The sequence below is a fragment of the Betta splendens genome, chromosome 11 (assembly GCF_900634795.4).
Source record: "Betta splendens chromosome 11, fBetSpl5.4, whole genome shotgun sequence".
Taxonomy (NCBI): domain Eukaryota; kingdom Metazoa; phylum Chordata; class Actinopteri; order Anabantiformes; family Osphronemidae; genus Betta; species Betta splendens.
The window spans coordinates 5,391,461-5,415,857 of record NC_040891.2 but is presented as its reverse complement, the minus strand read 5'-3'; the positions used below and the strand labels follow the sequence as shown (position 1 = coordinate 5,415,857).

Below are 24,397 nucleotides of genomic sequence, written 5' to 3'. Positions count from 1 at the left end.
AGAGGAAAAAAAAATCTTATATCGACTGCCAGAGTCGCCATAATGAGGTTTTTTGTTGTTGAGTAGACTCATTTCAGTATTCACTCGGAACCTTGGTCCTAGCTACAGGGGCCTCGTATGGGAATGTGCTTGAAAAGTCCATATTTGACTTTATGCCACTATTAAGGCAGCAGCAGCAGCAGCAAATCAGAATCATTGTGCTCCTTATTAAAGTCACTGCAGGTCAACATGCTACGTGAAAGGAAATATACATCTCTTTGTTTCGTGATCCTGCAAATATTTTGCAAAAACGACTGACCTCTCCACTCGTGGCTGACGTGCCGATGAAGACTTCCCAGAATCCCGAGCTCGCGGCGCTCGTTTATCAGAGCTAAACGCTGGCCTGAGTTTATATTCACAGGGTCTTGAAGGAACAGCGTTCATTCAGAACTGCTGGGCTCAGGTCCAAGAAACCCTTTTGCTCCAGTCAGTAATTTAAATAGTGTAATGACACAATGAAATGTGAGAAAAGAAGCAGTCTAGCGCACCTGGTTTGGTCCGGTCCAGTGGGTCGGGGGAGTTCTGCTCCTTCGCTCCCTGGATTTAGCCTTTAGATGCATCACACAAACGTTTCGCTCCTTCGCCTCCTGCATCACGCTGCTCCTTCTGCTGGGCTCCCGTCATCATCGGTCCACAAAGCACCTTGAAGTGATGCCCCCGAGGCATCACTGGAGTATCACAGAAAGCACAGCACACGGCTTTGCGGGGGTAAATACACAAGGAGATTATCTGACGCTTAAGTTAAAGAAGGGAACATGATGCTGTGTTTTATAAGGGTTGAGTCCATTTAGGGGAATGGACGACCTACTGTAACATTTAGTTGAGCGTCGACGCCTGCAGGAAACATGGACGACTAACTTCGTGCTCGTCATCCTTCATACAGGAAGTCGGCCGTGTCTCTCGTGTTTGGATAGCCCCCCATCATCCCTCAAATAGTGTGAGGACGTGTTCAAAAGCCCACCAGAGGATTTTCTTCACGAGGACCCCGCAGGTATCTCGGAGCTCCACTATCCCGACTTTTAGATTCAGTCATCAAACGCATCTTCGCCTTCTCCGTGGCCGTCTGCCGCGGCGCTAAGCCTCTCTGTACTGCTGCTCAGTGGGCAGCCGGTTGAAGGAAAGGACGAGGGAGATTGTCATCGAGTCTCCCATTGCTGTGTCTCTGTGAAAAGCTTTAATCTCAGAGACAGCGCTGATCTACTGAGAACAAAACGAACCGCGGCACCTGAGCAGTCGGTTCAGGTGTTGGTTTGCGTGCCTCCTTCTGGTATCGACAACCTTCCGAGCACCTCAGGCCCCCACGGAGCTGTAATCCTGCTCGGAGCTCTTTAGCATATCCTATTTACTACTAGTCTGCTTTCACGCCCTCCCGCCTCCTGCGTAATTGCTGTCTATATCTGAGTTGATCTCCGTCAGGCTATAACTCATAGCACTTTCTGCACCAACATGAGCTGAGGGTGTAAAACAGACAACCTCTGCAGAAACGTCAGATTCTCCTGCAGCTCAAGACCATGAACTGTCTGAAGACGTGAGTGTACAAGCCTCCAGCTGACGTTCAAGAGCAAATCAAACGGCAACTAATCATTTAGATGAACACAATCAATATTTAAGAGGTCACTTTTCATAAAGAACATAGACAATTATACGGAACGACTGTGAAGGACTGTTTGTTCCTATATATAAGGCTGGAATAAGCAGTGGCTCCACTTACTTAATTTAAAATGTATCACAGGCTGCACAGGCCACAGGTGGAGAAAAACCCTTGAGTGGCTCCAAAACGCTCACGGCAGGTCCTGATGCTAACGCATTTCAATGCAAGCCTCAAAAGCGCACACCGCTACAGACCCAAAAGCACCAGATACGTTGGTTCCAGTGAGCTTAACGGGTTATAAATAGACCAGAGAAGTTTCAGTTGTGCGGAACTTTTCAGGCCTGTGGATCAGTGATAAGTCTGGAGGATGGAGGCTGAAAATAACACCCTGCTCGGCCTGGTGGGCCGCTCCGCTTCCTCTGGCGCTGTAAACCTGCAGCACGTGGGAGGCGAGATGCATTCATTCAAGTATCAAGACGTTCTGGGAGAAAATGCCGCGTTTCCTGCGAAGCGGCTGACGGTCGGGCCTCGTCAGAACCCTGAGTACGAGTCCAGATTTGCTCGTCTCTCCTGTTCATTTCATTGTCGTTCGTGTTGGCGCGGGCTCAGTCAAGCTGAGTGCTGAAGCGAGTCCAGGGAGATGATGTAACTCAGGTTGTGTCACGGCAACAGCGGCCCGTTCCCATTGGAGCGCCCGCTTCCTGATCTGGGTCGCGTCCCGCGTCGCGTGCGAGGAGACACGAAACGGGACGCGTCCTCTTTCGGCTGAAACGCCAGCGAAACGCTCCATTCAGCCACGTGAGCTTTTAGAAATGATCCCTCCAAACCTCAGCGTTCTCGGAGCTCGCCTCTATGTTTTCAAGCACACTCGAGTGCAACACCTACCGCTATGACTCAGTATTCCTCTGTCATGCTAAAATGTCTCCTAACAATGTGTTCCCTGTGCCGTACACGGTGTGCTCCGGCGGCTGAGGGCCTGCTGAGTCTGGATGGAGGTGGAGTGGCACTCGATTGTGAGGCCACTGTGTGCGCTCACGACTTCTTTCCTCCTTGCACCTTTGTCATCCAGACAAACTGTGATGGACTTAATGTACTGCATAAACAAAGTGATTCAGAGCATGATGCAACAAGGGACTGTGTGAAAATGACTGGACTGATAGATGTGGTTGTGGAGGCACACTGCAGTTTGGAATTTCCAGTGCACCCGTGCAAAATTAAAAGGCTCAAACGTTAAAATGATGGTCTTAGTGGGCACAATTGGCATTAAAGACATTTAGCGCTGCCAATGGGGATTAGTTTCATTACTGCTTAATCTGCTGACTATTGTCTCAGTTGGCTTAAACAATGATTTTTTCTTAAAATAAATATAATATAATTTTCCACAGTAAAACATTGGTTGTCAATATTGACCAGAAGACAAAAAACATACAATTTAACGCTATTATAATCAACACAACTGAGCGTCAATTTGTGAGTCTATCCTTTTTTTTTAATTGTGTAACAGGTCCTGTTTGTCCTTATTTTGACAGTCCCTTAACCTCTATTGTCTTAAACTTTCTCCACAGTCCCTAAATCACGAGCCCTGGTGGACCAGACCTTCACTCACTGATGTGTCTATGAGCTGCTGTGGAAAGCAGCTCGCTACTAAAGAGCTTCCGTCAAAAGGCTGTGATTTATCAGCTGACTTATCTCGCGTCGCCCCACGCAGCCAGACACCATTTAACTCACTGCGCTGAAACAGGAGACGCTCCAAACACCCGTCGGCTGTCACGGCGATCCGCTGGACGGAAGCTGGAGCTGTGCAGCCGTCAGCTGTTGCCGGCGGCTTCCGAAGCGTGTCTGGCACGAGTCGTGTTTACAGTCCATCAGCTGACACCTCGGATCGTCTACTAACTACCTCGACAGCACTTTTTACACAACAATTCAACACGCGGCCCAGTTAGACCATATACTGTGTTTTCATGAAACTATGAGAGGTTGTAAAGACAATCAGGCAGATAAATCAGATCTGACTGCCTCCTGCTCCTCGACCTCCAACTTTCCAAAACTTTAACATCTCGAGCTCCTCTGAATATAAGTTCTTTTGTGACTTCACTCCCATTCTTCAAACTTTTTGTTTTTCTCCCTACCCTCCTGTCAGATTTCCCATTTGTCAAATGCTCTGCCATGAGAGCGCAACTGACTGAAATCAATGAAACAAAGCTGTGCTGCAAGTCTTACTGAGTTGTTGGTGTGTTTCTTTGCTTTCACTTCGTGTCCCGGTCTCAAATCTTTTGTGATATTGACATCAAGCTACTGACATCGCTATAAAAGTCAGTGTATCATCAGTAAGCATTGGTTATCACCTCTCTGGACTCTTCTTGTAGTAACAGCAAACTCAAACCATTTATACTCTCACTTGATAGAACTGCATAAAATATGCTGTATAGATAATATTTGTAAACAGGTTATCATAATCTACATTAAAAATGTAAAGTAGGATCCTGAAACTTGACTAAAATGTGTTAAAGCTCCTCTCTCTAAGTCAAATAGATCCTCTGGGTGACATCACATGGAGGAGATCTGGAGAAGCAGGTCAGTGAAGGGCTGCAGCCTCTGTGGAATGACTCATCGGACTCCAGACGACGTCAGGGTGGAATATATTTAAACAGGTAAAGAGTATTTACACTAGAACTAGAACTAGAAAAAGGAAGTCGAAAAACATGGAAGTTGCCTTTAAACACATTAAAGTGAATATCGTGGGTCCAGTTTGAGAAAAACTAAACAAATACAAAAAATGCAATAATGCTTCCTGAAAAATGTGTTGCATAGTAAAAGGTTTAGTCCAGTGTTTTGGAGTCCAGTCAATGGATCAACAGATATTACATTTCTGAGAGGTCATATAGATGATTAACGAGGTAGAAAACGAAGGAACGCTAGTCGGCAACGCTACGATGCCGCTATCTGAGGAACACAGCCTGAGGAAAATCACTCATGGTGGAAGTGTGAGCGGCCACTAAGTAAAAAGCTTGGTAAATACTGGCGCGCACTGTATCCCCTGTTATCTAAATGTCAAACCTCCATCTGGAAGTGACAGTAGGGTTTACAGATGAATGCAGTGAAACCGCAGCGCTGCCCCCTGAAACGGCGGAGTTGATGCACGAAGCAAAAAGGGCGACAATGTGATGTGGGTTCGAAAAGAGCACGACTCCAGTCGAAGCCGCCGAAGCTCAAACAACTCAGCTATTTCAGGAACGTGAAAGCAGCTTGTTTCGCTCGTATCTGTACCTATATCAGCCCCGAGGTTCGTGTGCTGTAGGCTCCGGTTGTCTGTGTTTACACTCCGGCACGTGTCCTGATGTAGGTCAGTGTGTGAATGAGACGCCGCATCCTTCTCGCGCCTCATATCCATCAGACTGCGGGGACGATCGGCCGCCACAAACGCACCTCACACACTGTTTCCTGCCTGATGTTAAGATTGTCGGGAGGGAGCCCCGATGGGGGGGTCGGGGGTGGGGGGGGGTCTCATCTCTGGGATGGTGTGTGTAATGACCATGCCTTATCTTTCTCATTACCCAGCCTGAGATGTCAGAGGGAAGCTGGAGACGGCCGCCGTCTCCTGATAGAGAGAGAGAGATGGAAATAATTAACAATGTCTCTTGTGGAATAGGCCGTAAATTGATACACACTAAATACTGTACCTCGGGGGGGGGGGGGGGGGGGGGGGGGGGGGGGGGTCTCTGGCTCCTCTCTCTCCCTCCCTCTCATCAGATGTACTAGACAAATAAACGCATCCAGAAGGAATTAATTGGATTTGGGAGCAGTCTCCTGCACAATCCACCAGGACAGACAAACACCCCCTCTGCACCCTCCCTGCCTTTGGCGCACACACACCCACAGACACACACCTCCTCCTCTTCCTTTATTCCAGTCATGCCTTCCAGAAATGTCTGATGCCCCCTCTCTTCATTCAACCCACCCCCCTCTCTGATGGATCAGTCTGCGTCCCTTATCCCCTCACACACACACACACACACACACTGCCACACTCCTCCCCACCCAATTGCAACCTCTCTCTTGGATACAGTGTTTCCATGGCAGCCACGTTTTCTGCACGTGTAGAACCAGGCGGTGTAAAAAGGGAGAGGGAGGCCACTCCTATCGATTCACTGGCTGGCTATTGATTCACAGCTGCACTTACCTACAGCAGACACGCACGCACGCACGCACATTCACCCACACGCACGCACGCACGCCTGCACAAGCAGAGTGTAAACATCCGACTTCAGATCGGAGCATCTGAATGAGGCTCGGCTGCAGGCAGTGATAATGAAGACTCACCTCTCCTTCAGCATGTGTTCGCCTGTGAATAGATATGTGTGACTGCTCCAGCCTAGATCTCTGCAGTGTGCCACTGCCTGATGGTTCTTAAAAAGCTCATACAAGACCACAAAGAAAGGAAAAATTCTTTTCAGTTCCAGCTGATTTTATTTCCTTCTTGGAAGAAAAGAAAAACAATAAAAAACAACAATCTGTACAGAGGTCTGAGAGGCAGTGATTGACCCAAACATTGGCTGGTTTTGAGCAATAAAACATCAAATGATATTGGCATGATTGGACAAAACATGATCATACACGGCATATTGCACAAATGAAAGAAAGAAACAAAGTTGATGGAAAAGATGTCTTGAAGGTAAAAAAAATCTGAAGAAATAAAACTCCTGGATCACAATCATCTCCAACATAACAATGTCCAAAGATGGCTGTCCTAGTGCCTGTCGTTGATCATCATCATCATACATAAAACACACAATCTTTGCTTATAGTACAGTCAGTTTACATAAATATCTTCATGTTATTATTCTTTTAAAAATCTTAAACACAACAGCTATAGCTACATATACCTGAATCTGAAATACAAATGCTATTTGCCATGCCATAATATAGGAAAACAATTAGCCTGCTATACTTAGCCAACAGGTACAGAAAGGTTAAATACTATTTTTGATGCAATTTGCGCAATAACAGATGAAGCACTTCATACGTCTCCCTCCCTCCAACGTCTAGGCAAAGTGGAATGAGTGTGAGATTCCATCCAGTGGTTCAAATAAAACTTATCTTGATAAAAAAAAGAAAACAAAAAGCACACAGAGGTATTAGCTCTATCCAAACAGTGACTCTCTGGGATCTTCCACTCATATACATTAGGTCTATGTGTACTGGAAACGCAGTCACCACTCAGACTGGGAGCCTCAGTGGTGCTTTGTTTACTTGGCTGGTGAAACTGGAGTCACTGTGCCATTAAGAAGCATGTGGGTAAATACTGTAAACACCGCGTGAGGTCAGATTGTGCCAAACAAACCCCCCATCTGCACGTCAAAACCGAATGTAGACCCAAACAACAATGTTGTAGGCTACCCACTCGCTGGAAACCCCCTTTCTATAGATTTTGTACAAAAATACAAGTAGAAAATCATGACACACTCAAATCTCCTTAAAAGTGAGAGAAGTCAGACATTTTAAATAAGATACACTTCTAGCCCTTCCGCGCTGGATACAGACAGGTGTATGTGCACAAACACAAAGGAGACCTGTACGAGAACAATACTTCTATGTATAAAAAAGTTTGGCCGGTATAAATACATCGATATAAAAAACGTCATCTGACACAGAGGAACTACAAAGTTGAAGCACTAGGCAGAAAGAATGCGCGTCGGGGAACATTGGTCCTGAATTGTGCACTGAGTGTTTAAAAGGTTCAGAAAAAAAAGCGTTTCTGAAGGTTTCGAGTCAGTCTCTGTTGAAGTCCTGCCGTTGAAAGAGAAGCTGGTGATCGTGAACTGTGTCCTATGGTCACACAAATTGCGTAATTACGCAGCAATGAACATTTTACGCGTTAAACGACAACAAAATCCTCCTTATCTCGGAGGGCATGCCTGTTGATAGGAAAACTGTTTTGAGTTTGGAAAAAAAGTACAACCTGAATAGCAACTTGATGGCCAGTATGAAATCGCTATATCTTAAACGAAACCCGACGTGACGAGCGTCTCTTTTCCGAACAAAATAACATGACGAGTTAAAGTTCAATCTAGTCCTCATCCTCCGCGGATCGGGCTGGACGTTTGAGCTGAAGTCCGTGCGTTTCGCTGCCCTCTGCTTACATTCACTCCTCCTGTGTCCAAATGCTAACTAAGCACCCCCCCTCCGCTCCGCGCGTACCCGTCAAGCGCAGCGAGCGCTGTCCAAGTCTGTGAGCGGCGCGTGCCTGGGCTTCAAAGCGCACACAGGCCACCTTTGCTTTCCTGTTTTCACTCTTCTAAGTGAAAGATTAGAGGAAATATTCTGGTCTGGACGCACGCGCCCGACTGGGAGAGGGGAGGGCGACGAGTTCAAAACGTAGCGGGACATCGGCGATCCTCTCCGCCCGGCTCCTTTTAGTAGGTAAACACCAGGTTGGAGATGGTGGATTCCAGCCAGTCTCCTGAGATCATCTCGCTGACCTCCGGGGTGCAGTAGTCGGGGAAGTCGAAGTGAGAGCCCGCCCCGCACTCCCCGAAGCTCCAGTCCAAGTCCCGGTCCAGCTCCGCGTCAGAGAAGCCCATCCCGCCCAGAGACATGCTCTCGAAGCCGGGACTCGGGTTCAGGTCCAGCCGCTCGTCTTCAAACTCTTCGTCCGACGACGAGGACGACACGGACGACGAAGAGTGCGAGGCCGACGGCGTCGGGGACGAGGCGCGCGCGTACCGGAGGCGCGCGGTGTGCGACGACTCGCTGCCCGCCGGGCTCTGCTCCTCGTACAGGCTGAGCGGGTCGCTGGACTCCGCCGAGCTGCTCAGCGTGGGACTGCCGGGCACTCCCACGGAGGGCGGCCCGCTTTCCAGGCTGCCGGCCCCGCCGAACACGTGGCCGCGTCTCGCCTCGCTCGCGCGCTTCTCCGGGATCTGCCTGGCGCCGCTCACTGACCTGGATTTGAAGAGCGCCTGGTGGTCGCCGGGAGACGCGCACTCGTGCCCGGCGGCGCCCTTGGCGCTGCCCTGTCGGTGCGTCCTGCTCACTTTGGAGCCGGGGCTTCTTTTCACGCCGGCTTTGGCGCTCCGCTCGCCGCTCTTCTCCGCGCGCTCCGCCTGCTTACTCGCGCCGCTGCCCGACTTCACCTTCTTCCTGGGCCGATACTTGTAGTCTGGGTAGTCGGCCATGTGTTTGAGCCGGAGCCGCTCCGCCTCGCGTATGAATGGGATCTTGTCCGTGTCTTTGAGCAGCTTCCAGCGCTTCCCCAGCCGCTTGGAGATCTCCGCGTTGTGCATGTCCGGCGACTGCTCCATGATCTTCCTCCTCTCGATCTGTGACCAGACCATGAAGGCGTTCATGGGTCTTTTGATGTGGCCCGTCGGCGTTTTGCACCACGCCAGGTCGCTGCGCTCCCCGGACGACGGGGACTCGGGGGTCGGAGACACGTCCATCTCCAAATCCATTTCTCCCGTATCTGTCGAGTCTCCGCCGGGTGAGTGCGCGTGGGCGCTCTCTGTCTGGCTCGTGTGCTGCACCATCCTCTCCTCCGAGCGTCTGGAAACACTCTGCTCAGTGCGGTGCTTTCACAAAGTTGAGGTGCACAAAAAATGCCTCGTAGACTTTCACAAAAAAAAAGTAGTCCTCACTTGTTCTCAGTGCGAGCGCTCTGGAGCCAAACCGCTGATGGGTTCAAGTCTCTCTAAAAAAAAAAGTTTCCTCGCTGCTTCTTTTCAGTTCAGCCCGTTTTAAAGAGATCAACTTTTCTTTTTAAACAGCGCCCTTCACGGAAGCGAAAAAATACATTCCGAGATCATTTTAAAAAAAAGCAACCTTCAACTGCCTGTGCGGCTGAAAACTCTCTCGGCAGGGCTCGATACTCGCCGCTGTGGGTAACAGCAGTGCAAGTCCCTTATGTGAACCTGGCTGTCTGCAGCGCAGCGTGTCTGTGCGGTTGAGGAACCATGTGGTTGAATGGAGCAGCTGCGCTTTCTCATAGTCTCCCTCTTTCCCGAGCGCTCTGTAATGTTACTGTAAACACAACAACGAGAACCTCGCCGTTATATAGGCTCATCGCGAGACGGGGCAGCCAATCAGCAACTGTCTCCATCTGATTTTTGTGTCGAGCCACGCCCCCTGGCCTCCCATTGGCGGAATAAAAAACGGGCAATAATAATAATAATGTGCAATGAGAATCGGTGTGTCTGACCTCATTCCTATCAGACTCCAGTGGAAGAAAGACGAACCTGGTGTGTGTGTGTGTGTGTGTGTGTGTGTGTGTGTGTGTGTGTGTGTGTGTGTGTGTGTGTGTGTGTGTGTGTGTGTGTGTGTGTGTGTGTGTGTGTTTTATAGGAACGCTGTGTCCTTAGCCCTGCTCTACGGTGAAGCTTCCAAGCATATACTTAGAACTACATTAGCTTCAAATGGATGAGCAGAGACTAAATTTAGAGTTGGTGTAATTTGGGGGCAAGGAAATGCTGAGAACACACAAAAGGAGCCACAACATGTTGTGTTAGTCAGACTGCAGTGTGGTGAGCGGGGCTGTAGTGGAGGGTAAACCCACCCAAACACGGCTCAGCCAACCTGTTATCACGCCACCCGTTAACATCATTACATCACAGGAGGCAGAATAAACAGATTTCTATCCACACTCTTGCATCAGAGCATTGTGGTCAACCAGACGCGTGGACACTGATAATTATGAATGTTGTGAAAGGGAGTGGAGTTATGTATGAGGGCCACACAGAAACAAACACACCAAAAAAAAAAAAAAAAACTCCAGAATCTTTCTGATTGACAACAAACAGACTCGTCCTCCTCCACGGCCTCTTCAACATGTCCAACTTCACGTGGGATCGCATTACAGCCTGAGTCGCTAGATGTCAGGCTAGAGCCAACGGCAGCTGATGAAGTGTACATTGTGTGTACGTCTGTGTGTGTGTGTGTGTGTGTGTGCGTGCGCGTTAGCATGTACAGCAGATTTATCTGTGGCCTGTAATCGTCTGCTTTGAGCTTCCAGCCGCTAAATCGGGCAGGTGATGTCATCAGCTGGTAGCGAAGGCTCCCCTCCGTTGACTGACGTGAGTGTTTTTCACACCTGGAGATAAACACAGCCTGGTGATAAATAAAAAGTGGGCAGACTCTGTTGTTCTGTTAACGCCTGCCAGGGGAAATATGAACCAAGACGCCCTTGTGTTTATTAGATTCTCATGCCCCGTAACAAAACATTAGTCATAATATGTATTTTTAATTCACAACAAGATCTATGTGGAGCTAAAACTGTCTTTAAACTCTTTAAAATTTCACAACCCCTTCCCCTCCTGCCTGGTGCTTACATAAATCAAACACATAAATAATAATGAGCTCCTTCATCAGTCTCTGGAGCCGCCCCAGTTCTAACAGTGTTTGCCCTCCTCCACTATCTCTGCCTTGTTTGAACAGGTGTAGCAGGTCTACCTGTAATCTTATCTGATGCGTGAGGAGCAGCTGTCAGGCAGCTCGGCGCTGGGCTCCCGGCAGACGCGCGGCGCGGCTCCGCCAGCGCGGCCCCATCGCGCCGGTCTATCGCTCTGTCGTCTCCGGAGCCGCCGGAGCCGCGTGTTTACCCCAAACACACCGGCGCTTTGTCTCGGCTCTGTTGACGCCTAAAGGGACGGCGTCATTATGAGAGCGTGCTGTGGGAGGCTGGGGCGCTTATAGCGACTTCTCCGTGTGTGTGTGTGTGTGTGTGTGGGGTGTGAACTTGAGTTAGTGTGATTTTGAGCATTCTCATGAATAAAACTGATTTGATTGAGCCACAGTTGTATTGTAATCACAGTGGAACCCGTGAAATCGCACCCCACTAACCTTGGGACACTAAAACACTTCATTAAAAGAGAAATTATTTCAGGTCCTCTAAAAAGATAACATTAAAATCACATTTACTACAGGGTAGGAATGTCTATTACATCAGAGGTGACTGCCGCAGTCTTATATGAATATATATATATAAATATGCAATTTTAAATAAAACATTAAGATTAACCCGATATGTCAGGCTAACCCTAGAGCAAACTGCAGGCTAAACGAGCGCACACCGTGTGCACGTGCGTGTGACTGGGCCCATTTCCAGGGAGCCGGGTTCAGAGAAGCGGATCGCGGTCGTCACACTGGGAGATGGAAACGGGAGACGCAGGCAGCGAGCGGCGTGTGTGAGCGAGCAGTCAAACGGGGTTAGTCATTACCACGGAGTCGCCTCCTTCAACCGCCCAGGAATGACGCGCCGTTTGACCCGCGTGCTCGTCATCCGGGGTCAAACACAATGAGGCCTTTGTGAGTGAGTGTGTGTGTGTGTGTGTGTGTGTGTGTGTGTGTGTGTGTGCAGTCCAAACCGAACTGGAGCATTTCCAGGGATGAAAAGTTTGAAAACCAGTGGGAAGTCCCCTCCGCCCTGCAGTTAAACAGAAAAACCGAAGACTAAGCACTGATTTGCATATGGACAAGTGTGTGTGTATGTGTGTGTGTGACTCATCGCCTCGTCCCCCGTGACTCCGTCCACTCTGTGTTTTGTGTGGATGTGGCAGACAGTGCAGGTGGCCATCTCACAATATCACCCACCTACTGCTGTCAGCCCTTCACACAACAACAAACACAGCCGGTTATTTATAAGTTAGCGTGGAACATACTGGACCTAATGCTTCTTTATGTCACGATGCAGTTTTTGCCTTCACTTCTGAACTGAGAACAGGTTTACAGTGAGATAAAATAACTTGGTTTATTCCTTGATTCCTGAGTCACATTTTGAGGAAAGTGGACAAAATAACAAAACACTAAAATCCTAAAGCTTTATTTAAAAACTTTTGTGCAAAACTTCCAAAAAACCCTAATTAACTAATACCTATATTAATCCTTCCTCAATCCCCCCCTCCTTCCCTCCTAGGACCTTTAAAAATCCAGGACACACTAAAACAGAAAAAAAAACCGTTGCGGAACATAATGTCATGCAAAGACAAAAGAAAGAGCCAAGTAGTGAGCGACCCTCGACTCTCGCTGGCTTTTCCTCCATCCACAGCTGTAATCCGCAGCATTCGGTCAAGAACTGAGCAAAAAAAGGGGCGAACGTGACGATGAGGAATGTCGGGGGTGTGGTTAGGCCGGCAACGCCACGCCCTGGGAACTCCCAGCAGCGCTGGCTCCGGATGGTGACGAGGCAGGTCAGATGATCGCTGTGTGTGTGTCTGAGCGATGCCGACCAACTCACAACCAACACACACACACACACACAAATGCATGAACACACACAAAGTCAGGGCGAGACGGAGGCAGCTAAGTACCAGTGTGCCGCAGCAGGACCCAGACATGCTGCAGAGTCATATTGAGAGCACAGACACACACGTAAACACACACACACTCTCACCGCATCACTGTGCCACACTCAGCCGCTGTCATACAATGATCGTCGTTTTTGGGGGCATTGTCTTAAAGCCAGAGGAGCAGGACGGAGCGGAGAGCAGAGGAAAAATCAGGAGACGGAGACGCCGCCGACAGAGCTTCTGGCTCTGCGGAGTCAAAGTCCTGGAGCTCGTCGCCTCCCATCAGACGGACGAGCAGCGAACGCCGGACGCACGGGGGACACTTTCGATATTCAGCGTTTCGGTGACAGCGGGTCTCTCAGAGCTGGACCTGGATGCAGCACGGGGCTGTAAAAACAGGACCGAGAGGCGCGTTCTCCCATCGGTCCTCACGGAGCGGACGCCGCGTCCACGCTGGGGGTCCGCCGGGTCCGGGAGGAGACACGGGAGAAGTCACGCGGGCGGCGGCGGAGCACGGGACGCGGACGAGGAGCCGGCAGCAAAGACGGCAGCAGACGTGCTTTTTTAAACAATGCGGAGATGCCGGCAGCTCCTCCTGCCTCTTCACCTTCTGCATAGACATATTAGAACATCATAAGATAAGAGGTGCTGACTAAGCTTTTAACTGTACACAGACAACCCGTAACTCCCCCCCATCACTCCCCCATCACCCCTCCCTCCTCCTGTTTTGGAGCAGCCGAGCATCCTCCTCCAGGCAGGTCAGCTCAGGCGGGCGGGTTCTGTCCTCGTGTAATCCAGGGAGAGGCGTCCTGGGCTCGGGCAGCGAGGCAGCCGCTGCAGGGGTCGAGCGAGGACCCGGCGAGGAGCTCGGAGGCGCTCTGCTGCTCCAGACAGGCTCCAGACACACTGACCTACATCAGCCTCAGTCAGACTGCAACGGAGATGGAGAGAAAGCGGGAGAGTGTGGGATGCTGCATGTGGTGGTGGTGGTGGGGGGGTGGGGGGGGGTGGGTGGGGGGGGGGGGGGGGGGTGGGGGTGGCGAGAGAGAGAGAGAGAGAGAGAGAGAGAGAGGAAGGGAGGGAGCGAGGATGAGAATGAGTGAGAGGCGTGTGGAGAGGTTGGCGAAATAGAAATGTTCGTCGAAACAAGTGCGAGACGATGGCGCGGCGCGAGGAAGAGGCGGGGGAGGGAAGAGAGGAGAGGAGGAGAGAGGAGAGGAGAGGAGAGGAGGAAGGAGAGAATCTTTCCTTAAAAACTTGCCGGCTCCCGATTCCTCTCTGATTTAACTCTCGACCCTTTCGCACTAATATCGCTTCCCCAAAAAAAGTCCCTTTTTGTGCTCATCGTTGCTAATCTTTATCCTCGCCTCACTTCTCTCCCCCCTCGTCGCCACTCTTCTCACCCCCCCCCCCGTCCTCCCTCATCCTCTCCCGTGCTTTTTTTTTTTCCTGTCGGCTCAGCTCGATTCTCATCGTATACCACCCGAAACGTCTCTCGCCGTGGGAGGATTAGTCCGTCTCTGGCTGCCTGCTTATCTGTCTGCTCTGGCTTTTCGGCTGCAGGGAGAGGAGGAGGCGGAGGAGGTGGATGTGTGTGTGTGTGTGTGTGTGTGTGTGTGTGTGTGTGTGTGTGTGTGTGTGTGTGTGGAGGAGGGCGTCTGGCATCTCAGGCTCAGTTGTTGTGGCTGCATCAGCTCCGTGGAGCTTATAGCGGCTGTTTATGTTTAAAACATTTTGCACCGTTCCCCCGTTCAGACAGGCGCTGGTGTATGTGTGCGTGGAGCCACATGCGTCTCCCCACCGTGATGGTTTGCTTGTTCCCGTTCCTGCAAAGCTCCGGAGGTGTGCGTCCGACCGGCTGTTTGTGATCATTACTCCCCAGCGCCCCCATCGACGCTAAACGCCAATCGATAGCAGGAGCGAGGCACGCGGGTTATGCTAACGCTAGCCTGACTCCCAGAGGACCCTGTGTGGCCGTGGAAGCCAGCCTCTGAAGCAAAGTGGCTTAGTCACAGCATTCTACCAATGTTTTCGACGTGAGGTGAACATTTGTGGGCTCTAGGGGATTTAGAAAGAAAATGACGAGTATATTAGAAGGCAGAGAACAATCCGGCGGGCTCAGAGTGACCTGGCGAGGTCAGCTCGTCACAGCCAAAGTTGAACATTTGAGACTGTCCAGGCGTTTAAAGGGTTAGTTGAGTTCTGTTCTCTAAAGCTCACCTGATTTATCCGCAGCCGTCCTCCCTCGCGCTTCATCTATCGACGGACTAACCCCTGGGTTATGGCTTTGGACAGATAATAACTGGGTTGATAAGATTTGAGAGATTTCTGGAGATCGAACAAAACACTGACGGTGAAAATCCCCCCTCTCGCTCCCTTTCTCCGCACAGCGAGGGGCGACGCTCTCCTTTAAACCCAGAAGACCTGAATACGTGGGAAGGAGATGGATTCATTTCTACAGAGTCTCCACTGTCGAGGGGCTTGTTTAATACACCCTGTGGAACTCCAGCCCTGAAACAATGGACTCAGGGGTATAAAGTTATCCTTGGATGACAAAATCAGGGAGTGTATATAAGAAAATAGCAACAAGTAGCCTCAAACCAAACAATGGGGCAATTTCTTTTTCCACTGCGTAAATGTAAACCACCCACATAAACCTTATGTTTCTACGGGCGACGGCGTTGAGAGCGTTCCCCGTCCCGCTTCGGATACAAATGCCCCTTAGATACAAATCCAACTTTTTCACGCCGCAGCCAAGTTTCAAAGTCGCTTCAGAGAGTTGTCGATATCTGAATCTCTCTCGACGTTGACTGCAGAAGAGGGGACTTATCAGGACCAGATGCAAACGAAAGTGGGTCACCACAGTAAACGTGTGCCAGACCCTATACCTCCCCATATGTACGAGGACCCGCTGCCTGAACCAGTGCACGCGCTCTATGTACACTCGCCAAGACAGGCTGGTTTCCTGTCAACTCCCAAAATAGCGCGAGTGCCCGGGTCCATCTGGCGTGAATCTAGCGTCCCGGCTCCAAAGATGGGGTCCCCCGCCGTAAAACTCACAACCGTACCCTAAGTATAGGCCGCGCTTCACACCGACGTGCAGCGTTCGCCGGTTTTTCCCACCGCCTTTTGTTTTAACGTCCTCCTCGTATGACATCCAAACTAGTAGCTGCCTTAAACCCCCAGACCCTTTCATGCCGCAAGCCCAGCCATCGCAAACAACAGCCATCAAAAGGCGGCGGAGGAGTGCGGTTTGGCCCGCAGATGTCTCCAACGGGGAGTTTACAGGCGAACAAGCAGTTTATTTCACTGAGGGAGTTTAGAGTTTCTGGGCTCTAGAGGTCACGAGGAATCTGTTGGGACGGGTCCAACTTGACTTCGGGGGCCATTTATCATCCAGCTCTCTAGAAAAGCGTCGTTATTTGAAACTGTTTGCAGAGGCTTTGTTTAGATTATGAGCTATGGTATATCATCAAAATAGCCCAAACAGCCTCGGGCCCTGTGCTGTTTGGGAACACACGGCAGACGCGTTGAAGGCCAAGAGTGCTCTGTCAAAGCTCCCACAGTTTTCCAAGTATCGCCCAGAATGACCTCGTCGGTTCTTAGAGAAAACGCTGCGCTGCCCAGAAAGCGAAATCCATGACACACTTCCTTCCATCCCGTTGCCCACAGCTGTGTCCTTTCGCCGAACGCATTACGACTAGTGACAAACGACGTTACTGAAAGCGCTGCAAAACAACAGCAATATCTGGATAAAGCGGGAGCACGCGCGCGGCCAACACACACCACTGGGCCGACTGGGAACGACAATGTGATCGGAGCGGACAGCGAGTGTCAGGCCATGGGGCAAATCAGCTGTGTTATGATGCGTAATCGGGAAGCTGTCTGAGTAGGTGCGTGTGTGTGTGTGCGTGCGTGCGTGTGTGTGTGTGTGTGTGTGTGTGTGTGTGTGTGTGTGTGTGTGTGTGTGTGTGTGTGTGTGTGTGTGTGTGTGTGTTTGTGTGTGTGTGTGTGTGTGTGTGTGTGTGTGTGTGTGTGTGTGTGTGTGTGTGTGTGTGTGTGTGTGTGTGTGTGTGTGTGTTTGCCACACTGCTACACATATGGGTCATTCTCTAGCAACGCCCACGGTGTATTGCATTGATTAGTGTCTGAGCGTTGGTCACTTGTGATAGCAATGCAGCGTGGCTGCCGTGACAGCGGACGCCTTGGAGACGCTGCCGATGGGCTTATTTCTTGGCGTGTGTGTGTGTGTGTGTGTGTGTGTGGTGGCACATGAATATTTCTGCTTTCTAATACTGAACGACGTGGCCTTCTTCATTATTTGATCTGTGAAGAAACGTGTTTTAACAGTCCATTTTTTACAGTGCCAGCCTTTAAACACGTTATATGTGTTTTAGTTTGTTTGTGTACAAATAAGAAGATTTATCTGTAACTGTATTTGTGGTAAAGTTCCTGAACTTGCTGTGACTTTAAATCAACTTCACATGACGATTTAGTTGTGTAATCTTCATAAATGACCATGACACGCATTGTTTAATGGCGATCTCTGTGTCTGCCCTCAGCTGCTTTTCAGAGAAGCCTCCTCTTAGTGCGACTGTGTGTGAAACCTGGAGTAGTCCAACAATTGAGCCGAGCGGCGTGTTTGTTACACAACACTGAGTCAACGGCGTGGAGCTGTATGTACAGTAACAGCAGACTGCTGGCACTCACAGCGAACAGGTGGAACAAACAGTTTCCCGATGACAATTTAAATACACGAAGGAGAAACAGCCAACTCCTTCACATTGGCCCAGACTGACAGGACAATAATAATAATAATACCATAACGACGCACAGGCCTCGAGGGATTCCACGAATAGAAACTTTAAGCAAGAGAGGAGGTGGAGGAGACTGGGAGAAGAAGTAGCAGACAAGGAAAAGAAAATGGGTTGTCTGCATTTGTCTGCTACATAACTGTCTGCGTGTGCTTATTGGTGCAGAACAGCACATTCTGGTTTTGTTGCCTCCGCACTTGCAGAATCTGCATGTCAGACTCTTCCCCCCCGAAGCTCTTTGTTGCTTTTATAGCCCGGGCGGTCTTATCTAACCGGGCCTCCTGAGAGCACCAGACAGAGAGCGGGCGAAGTGGAGCTCAGAATCACATCAACAGCGCAGCGTTGCTTTGAAAGCACCCGTCCTAATGAGTCACACGCTGCAGTCGAGCGTCGGCCTTGTTTGAAAAAGGAGAATTTCACAACTTAGTTCCCAACGCGTGGGTCATTTTGCTTTGTGCTTTTAATATTTGGGTTGTTGTTTGTATGAAATTGCTGAAAGGAGCAAAAATGTTTATAGCATGTGAGAACAAGTCCACAATGGAAAACAAGCTAATTTGGAAACATATTTGAAAAAAAGGGGGGAATTCTGGGCTGTAGCAATTGTATCCTTTGAAGAATTGCTTGTGTGATGGAAAATAACGCTCCACCTGCAAATCTCAGCAGCAGCTCCTAAAGCAAAGCTGCTTATGCTTCATAGCCTAGTGACACATTTCTGACAGTGCGGGCGCTTCGACAAGTCCCGCAAACAAGTGTGAAGTGTGATTTATAGTCTCTCGCACCTGTTTAATTAAAGGACAGGTGCATGAAGCCGTGGAAGCAAAGATAAGATTTGTATTTAAAACGCCTCCACATTTTATCATCATTCCTATATCACCTAAAGGAACATATTTGGACTTGAAGGAACATATCTGACCTGTAGCCTCCATGTATTTTTTACAATACTCATTCTAAAGTATTGGCTGCTCAGGTATGACCAGGTATGTTCTTCAATTATAATATAACACCTTTCTAAACTTCTAAACGTTTGAACTAGTTTTCCCTATTGACCGTTAAGACGTTGTTTACTAAAGACTTTATTCACAGACACAAGTAACCCATGCAGGAAGACAATTGCAAAGAACAGCTTGTGTAACCATTAAATCAAAGGATGTTGGCCCCATGTTGCAAGCTGAGATAATACACTTATTCTATTGCTATAACTAATTCAAACAGGCACAAGTCAGCTTATGAACTCTGCAAAATCCCCCCCCTCACTGAATAAAATTGACTCTTCCTTGAACTGAAACCCATTAACTCACAAGTCTGAATAAAGGACTGATTGACTGGTTGAGATGGATACTTTCTGGCAACATAGGGCGTGTGTGTAATCAGACAACTATCACATGCAGACAGCTTTGAATATCTGCATGCTTCCTACTTCCCGTGCTGAGATTCACATTTATGTTAACGCCACAGTACTTTACCATAGTGTTGCCCCAGCATCACATTACTGGAGCGTGATGTTCCCTGCTCCAGGGCCAATGTGTCTGACTCCCTGTGTGTGTGTGTGTGTGTGTGTGTGTGTGTGTGTGTGTGTGTGTGTGTGTGTGTGTGTGTGTGTGTGTGTGTGTGTGTGTGTGTGTGTGTGGTGTGCTCTCCAAATCTGTTTGCAAACTGCTGAACTCAAGCCAAGAAGTGGGTTCACACTGGATTAGCTCTGAGTTGGCTAAACACCAGATAGCAGAGATAACAGTGTGTGTGTGTGTGTGTACAGGGGGTGGCCAGCTGATATCAGCAGGAATAGGGGAAAACACTGATAAGTCTTTGTCAGGATCTGCAGTTGTAGTGGTCATGACAGTTAAATGCTAACGGACAGCGCTGATGTTTACTGACCTTTATTCTCCAATCTTGTTTACAGAAAGCAAAGTAGATAATATAGGAAGAATAGAAGGCAGTGCAGGAGGGAAAGGGAAGGAAGGAAGGAAGGAAGGAAGGAAGGAAGGAAGGAAGGAAGGAAGGAAGGAAGGAAGAAAGAAAGAAAGAAAGAAAGAAAGAAAGAAAGAAAGAAAGAAAGAAAGAAAGAAAGAAAGAAAGAAAGAAAGAAAGAAAGAAAGAAAGAAAGAAAGAAAGAAAGAAAGAAAGAAAGAACGAGACTTCTTCTTCCTCCCACCAGTTCAGACCCAGTGGGAGGGAACAGTCATCTTCACTTTCCCTCTTTTTACTTTTCCTTTGTCTTTCCCCCCCAGATTTAACTATCCCCTCATTTTGTGGGAGGGGAGGTGAATCTGTACAGGCTGCATCTCCCCCAGCTGACGGATTGATGCTGAAGTGTTGAAGTCACGGAGGGCTGCATGAGCGGCTCAGCGGCCCGTTGGCTCACGCAGGACGCCGCCGATGCTGCTTGTTTTACCTGAGAAATAGGATGCTAATCCCTTTGATGCATTTGTGGAGGCGGGAGGGGCGGACTTCCTGTCTGTCAGCTTCCCCGTGCCAAAAACAAAGCTCCTCGGCTAAAAGCGCCAACATGCTACAAAGATAGCGGCATCCTTTGTGACATGTGAATTACAGCACAGTATATATGATGCTTCTACTTACGACTAACAAGAGCAGCAGCAGTTCCAGGAACAGGAACTTCCCCTTCGTTTCAGACCCATGACTCTGTTATGGAGAGTCCTGCTCTCTAATGGAGTCAGAGTCCGACACAGACCACAAGGCCGCTAAATTAGGGAAGTCATCATCAGCGGCAGACAAACGACGGTTAGCTCGGCTCCTGACTCCCAAATGCGGAAAACCAACGGGGTCACGGTCCGTCTCCTCTTCGCCGCCGCCCCGTTTTGATCTGGCCTTGCAGTGTATCGCCAGACGCCCTTGCAAACATTATTCGAAAGCAGCTTCATGCTGGTGCCGGGCAACCTGCCAAAGGCCGTTGACAAACCTGCCAGCGTGGGTTGTTTGCTGTCAGCGCGCAGGTCAGCATTCGCATACGTACGGAGGTTCCAGCACCGAGCAGGTTTCATATAGTTACTTCTTGTATAAAACTCCAAGCTCTAATTTGAACTGCTTTACATTCATTAAAACACGTTGCTGTATCTGTCAGACCAAAGTTGTGGCTACAAACCGCTAACTAATAAAATATCAAACTCATTGCCAATAAAATGTCTGTCAATCATGTATTCAAGCAGTCAACTAATTGCTGCACCGCCAGAGCTTTCTGAGTGTCTGGGGAAATTATAACATGGCTGAATGTAATGGGGGTCAACAGGGGCCCAAGAAGAAATTATAGCCCCAGGGCCTCTTAGGAGGTTAATCTGGCCACGGTACACTTGAAATGAAGTACTGTAGTAGCTACTGGAGTGTCTTTGTCTCATGAATGAGTTTTTTAGAATGCAACGATACAAAGCAATGGGTTTATTTTCGGAGGTTCAAAGAAACACTTCAAGGGTCGTTATTGTATGTCTTTGTCACCTTCACGCACACACACACACACACACACACACACACACACACACACACGCAACTCATTTATATGTGACAGTGGGAACGGAGAAGGCTCGAGTCTCCACCAAATCCCTAAAAGCTGTCACCGACTTCAAACACTGAGTTCTTCACAGTGGAGCGCCTCCGCCGGGCGACACAGCCGCCTGTCTTTAATTTTCCATAGGAGCCCCTTTGATACGGCCTGTGCAGTCCGGAGACAGCGCACAGCAAGGTAGATCAGGACTGAGTGTGTATATGTTACATAGAACCATGTGAAATACAGTATACAAACACACACACCAGCACCAGACATGAACTTTGATAAGAATCCTTAGCAAAACATGTTTAAGTAGATGAGGGAGAAGGTAGAAAGTCCTGCATCAGAGCATCAGTCCACAGAATTATCATTTACAGATTTAAACACTGTATTAATTTTCATGAGGCATGGGTAATTTATGAGTGGTGTGGGACCGTGCGTATCTATCAGTGTCAGAGTGACATGTGTGGGGCGATAATCTATTCTATGACCCAAATTGTTGAAAGGCTACAAAACCGCGCTGCAGCCCTCCCATCCGATTTCACAGCTCATCACTGTCAGAACCGTAGACTGCACACGCGCATGTGTGTGTGTGTCTGTGTGTGTGAGTGAGGATATGATAAGAGGAATGTGTTATCCATCTTATCCAGAGGAGATGTTTTGAAAGGAACTCTGTTATTAATAAATGCATGAGAGCCAACAGAAAAAGGAACATTCTGCCGCTTTGCAGAAATAAAGAGCAAGAGAGAGAGGGAGAGAGGGAGGAAGCTTGTTAGCATTCTCCGAGACGCGGCTCGTGCTAGGAGCTACGTCCTCAATGGGAGACGCATTAGATCTGGTTAGCGCGCCTATCTGTTATTCACAGCTCTGAGAGAAACACTGGTGGCGAGATCAACGGCAGTCACTTACAATATATCCCGGAGCAACATCGTCTCATTCATGTGCAAAAGAATCCTTAATAACCACGGCTGGAGATAGTGGAGAGGCTGCGAAGTTGGCAAAAAGCTTGTGGAGGCGCAGAGCTTTGATTTCCATGGTTGGTATGGATTCAATGCAAACTTGATTAAGAAGTGGGAATAAAGACGAGGAGGTCGGGGATTGTTTTGAATGTATTATTTAATATAAAGTAATTTATGGGCTTTGTATAATGGAGATGCTCAATAAAAGGGAATCTTGTTTGTCCTTTGAAGGGAATCTCCTCTTAGCCCCTTTTTTATTTATTTTAATCTATAGCTGCATTTATAGATGGCAAACAACTCCTGCAGCTTACTGCTTTATTAGAATTCTCCCAACCTGGCGGACGCTCACCAGGAAGCAGAAGCGTGAACAGACGTCCGCGGGTCCAGGGCTGGCGCCTCAAATGTTAATAAAATCAAGGGGAAATTGCTCGGTGTTTATCTGTAAGATGACAAAACGCCTGGACGTTGATCCCAGACGCGTGCTATAAGCTCACAAACGCACAAATGACATTTTAAATGCTAATTCCACATGTGTGGGGGCTTATTAGATAATATGGACGGGCTTAGCACTGTTTTTTTTGTAATGTTGAATATTATATCACAAGCAAATGTATGTTTTCTTAAAGGTGTACCTACTTTGAGTGTAAAGTGTTCCTACTCGTGTGTGATGCTACACACATAGAACTGTCAATAAAGTCACGATTTGGAGGAAAACAGATGAAGAGTTGGTTTGTGTACAGCTTCCACCTTATGCGATTGTAAAAAATCTGGTTCTATGGAAACGCGCTTGGCTTTGACTGCTGTCCTGGCAGGCACGGAATATTTAACAAGCCAAATATTCTTGCTTTTTTTTTTTCTTTTTCTTTTTAGGTACTCAGCTGCTGTCTGTTGCTATGCAACCGCATCCTCCAAATTGTCAGGTTCAGGGCCACATTCCCCTCCTTATGCCTCCTCCTCTTTCCAAAAAAAAAAAAAAACTGCAGAAGGAGAGGTGCTTTGTACATTAAGTGAGGGTGCGCATGCTGCAGCACCCCCCTCAGGATCTGTCATTTAAATAAATCCCAGTATTCCAATATTTGAGTTCTCTCACATATTAAATTTTCCAGTATTTTAACCAGTTCACCTTTGTTCAACGCGCATCCTGCTCGTTCCGTACTCACTCCAGCCTGATGATTTATCCTCTTGTTCTTCCCTTCTCTGTTCTGTTCTTTTCATCAAAAATCACTCTCCCTCGCTGTGCTCGTCTTTGTTTGTCTCCTACACACACACACACACACACACACACACACACACACACACACACACACACACACACACACACACACACACACACACTTCTCTTTCTAGCCTCGTACTTACTGTATGTCTATGAGGCAGACTGTCTTTATAATTGGGTTATTCTTCTCTTCACCGGTTTGATGCACTGAGACACACGTGCACAGAAAGCGTGCGCACACACTGGTTTGATAGGTGCAGCCGCTTTCAAACGGATTGTTGCTGAGGAAGGAGAAAAGCACCCATGCATGCGACTTGTTTTTTTTCTTATTCTGGCCTATAAGAGGATGTTGGAAGCATCCTGCATCCTGTACGTACGAGAGGGCAGCAAACCGAGCCAAGAGATGCGACAGCGTACCGTGAGCATGTGCAACACAAATACATCTGGACAGATGCACACGGGAACGCGGCCATGATGAAAGGGCACATTTTCACGGGGTATAGTGAAGAGGTCACCCCCTCTCCCCCCCTCCTCTCTTGCCGCAGACCTGTATCCCAGCGAGGTGACCCTGTTTTAATATGTGTTGAGCGCTGCTGATCTACAGGGGCCCTCCGAGCTCCAATATGCATGGCTGCACTGTGAGCGTTGCACCTTGAGCATCCACTGTTAATACCAATAACACACACACACACACACACACACACACACACACACACACACACACACACACACACACACACACACACACACACACACACACACGAGAAAAACACCAAATCAAAGGTAATAGCACGCCTGAGTGGGTGTCAAACTCAGGGAGTTAAACCTGTTTGAAATCATCCTGACACAGTGCGTGGCGCTATGAGACGAGGCCATTCTTTACACCTGTGGGGTTTTTTTTGGTTAATGGAGGGGGAAGTGGGGCAAAACGTGAGCCAGGGCCCCAACGCATTCTAACGCTGTGACAATGACCATTCGATGAATGTCCAGAAACGTCTGGCTCCTTCAA

The 24,397-nt window shown here is 48.7% G+C and overlaps 1 protein-coding gene and 1 long non-coding RNA gene across 2 annotated transcripts; one reads left to right on the top strand and one right to left on the bottom strand.

Annotated features, from left to right (window-relative positions):
* Positions 1-6,074: 6,074 nt before the first annotated feature.
* Positions 6,075-9,718, bottom strand: sox4a (SRY-box transcription factor 4a). The gene has a single exon (XM_029166287.3). It carries the CDS (start codon positions 9,154-9,156, stop codon positions 8,044-8,046), a length of 1,113 nt encoding a protein of 370 aa, XP_029022120.1. The 5' UTR covers positions 9,157-9,718; the 3' UTR covers positions 6,075-8,043.
* Positions 9,719-13,410: 3,692 nt separating this feature from the next.
* LOC114865295 (uncharacterized) lies at positions 13,411-22,890 on the top strand. Its single transcript, XR_003787496.3, has 2 exons — positions 13,411-13,551; positions 19,946-22,890. It is a non-coding gene; the product is annotated as an uncharacterized LOC114865295 (long non-coding RNA).
* The last annotated feature ends 1,507 nt before the right edge of the window (positions 22,891-24,397 follow it).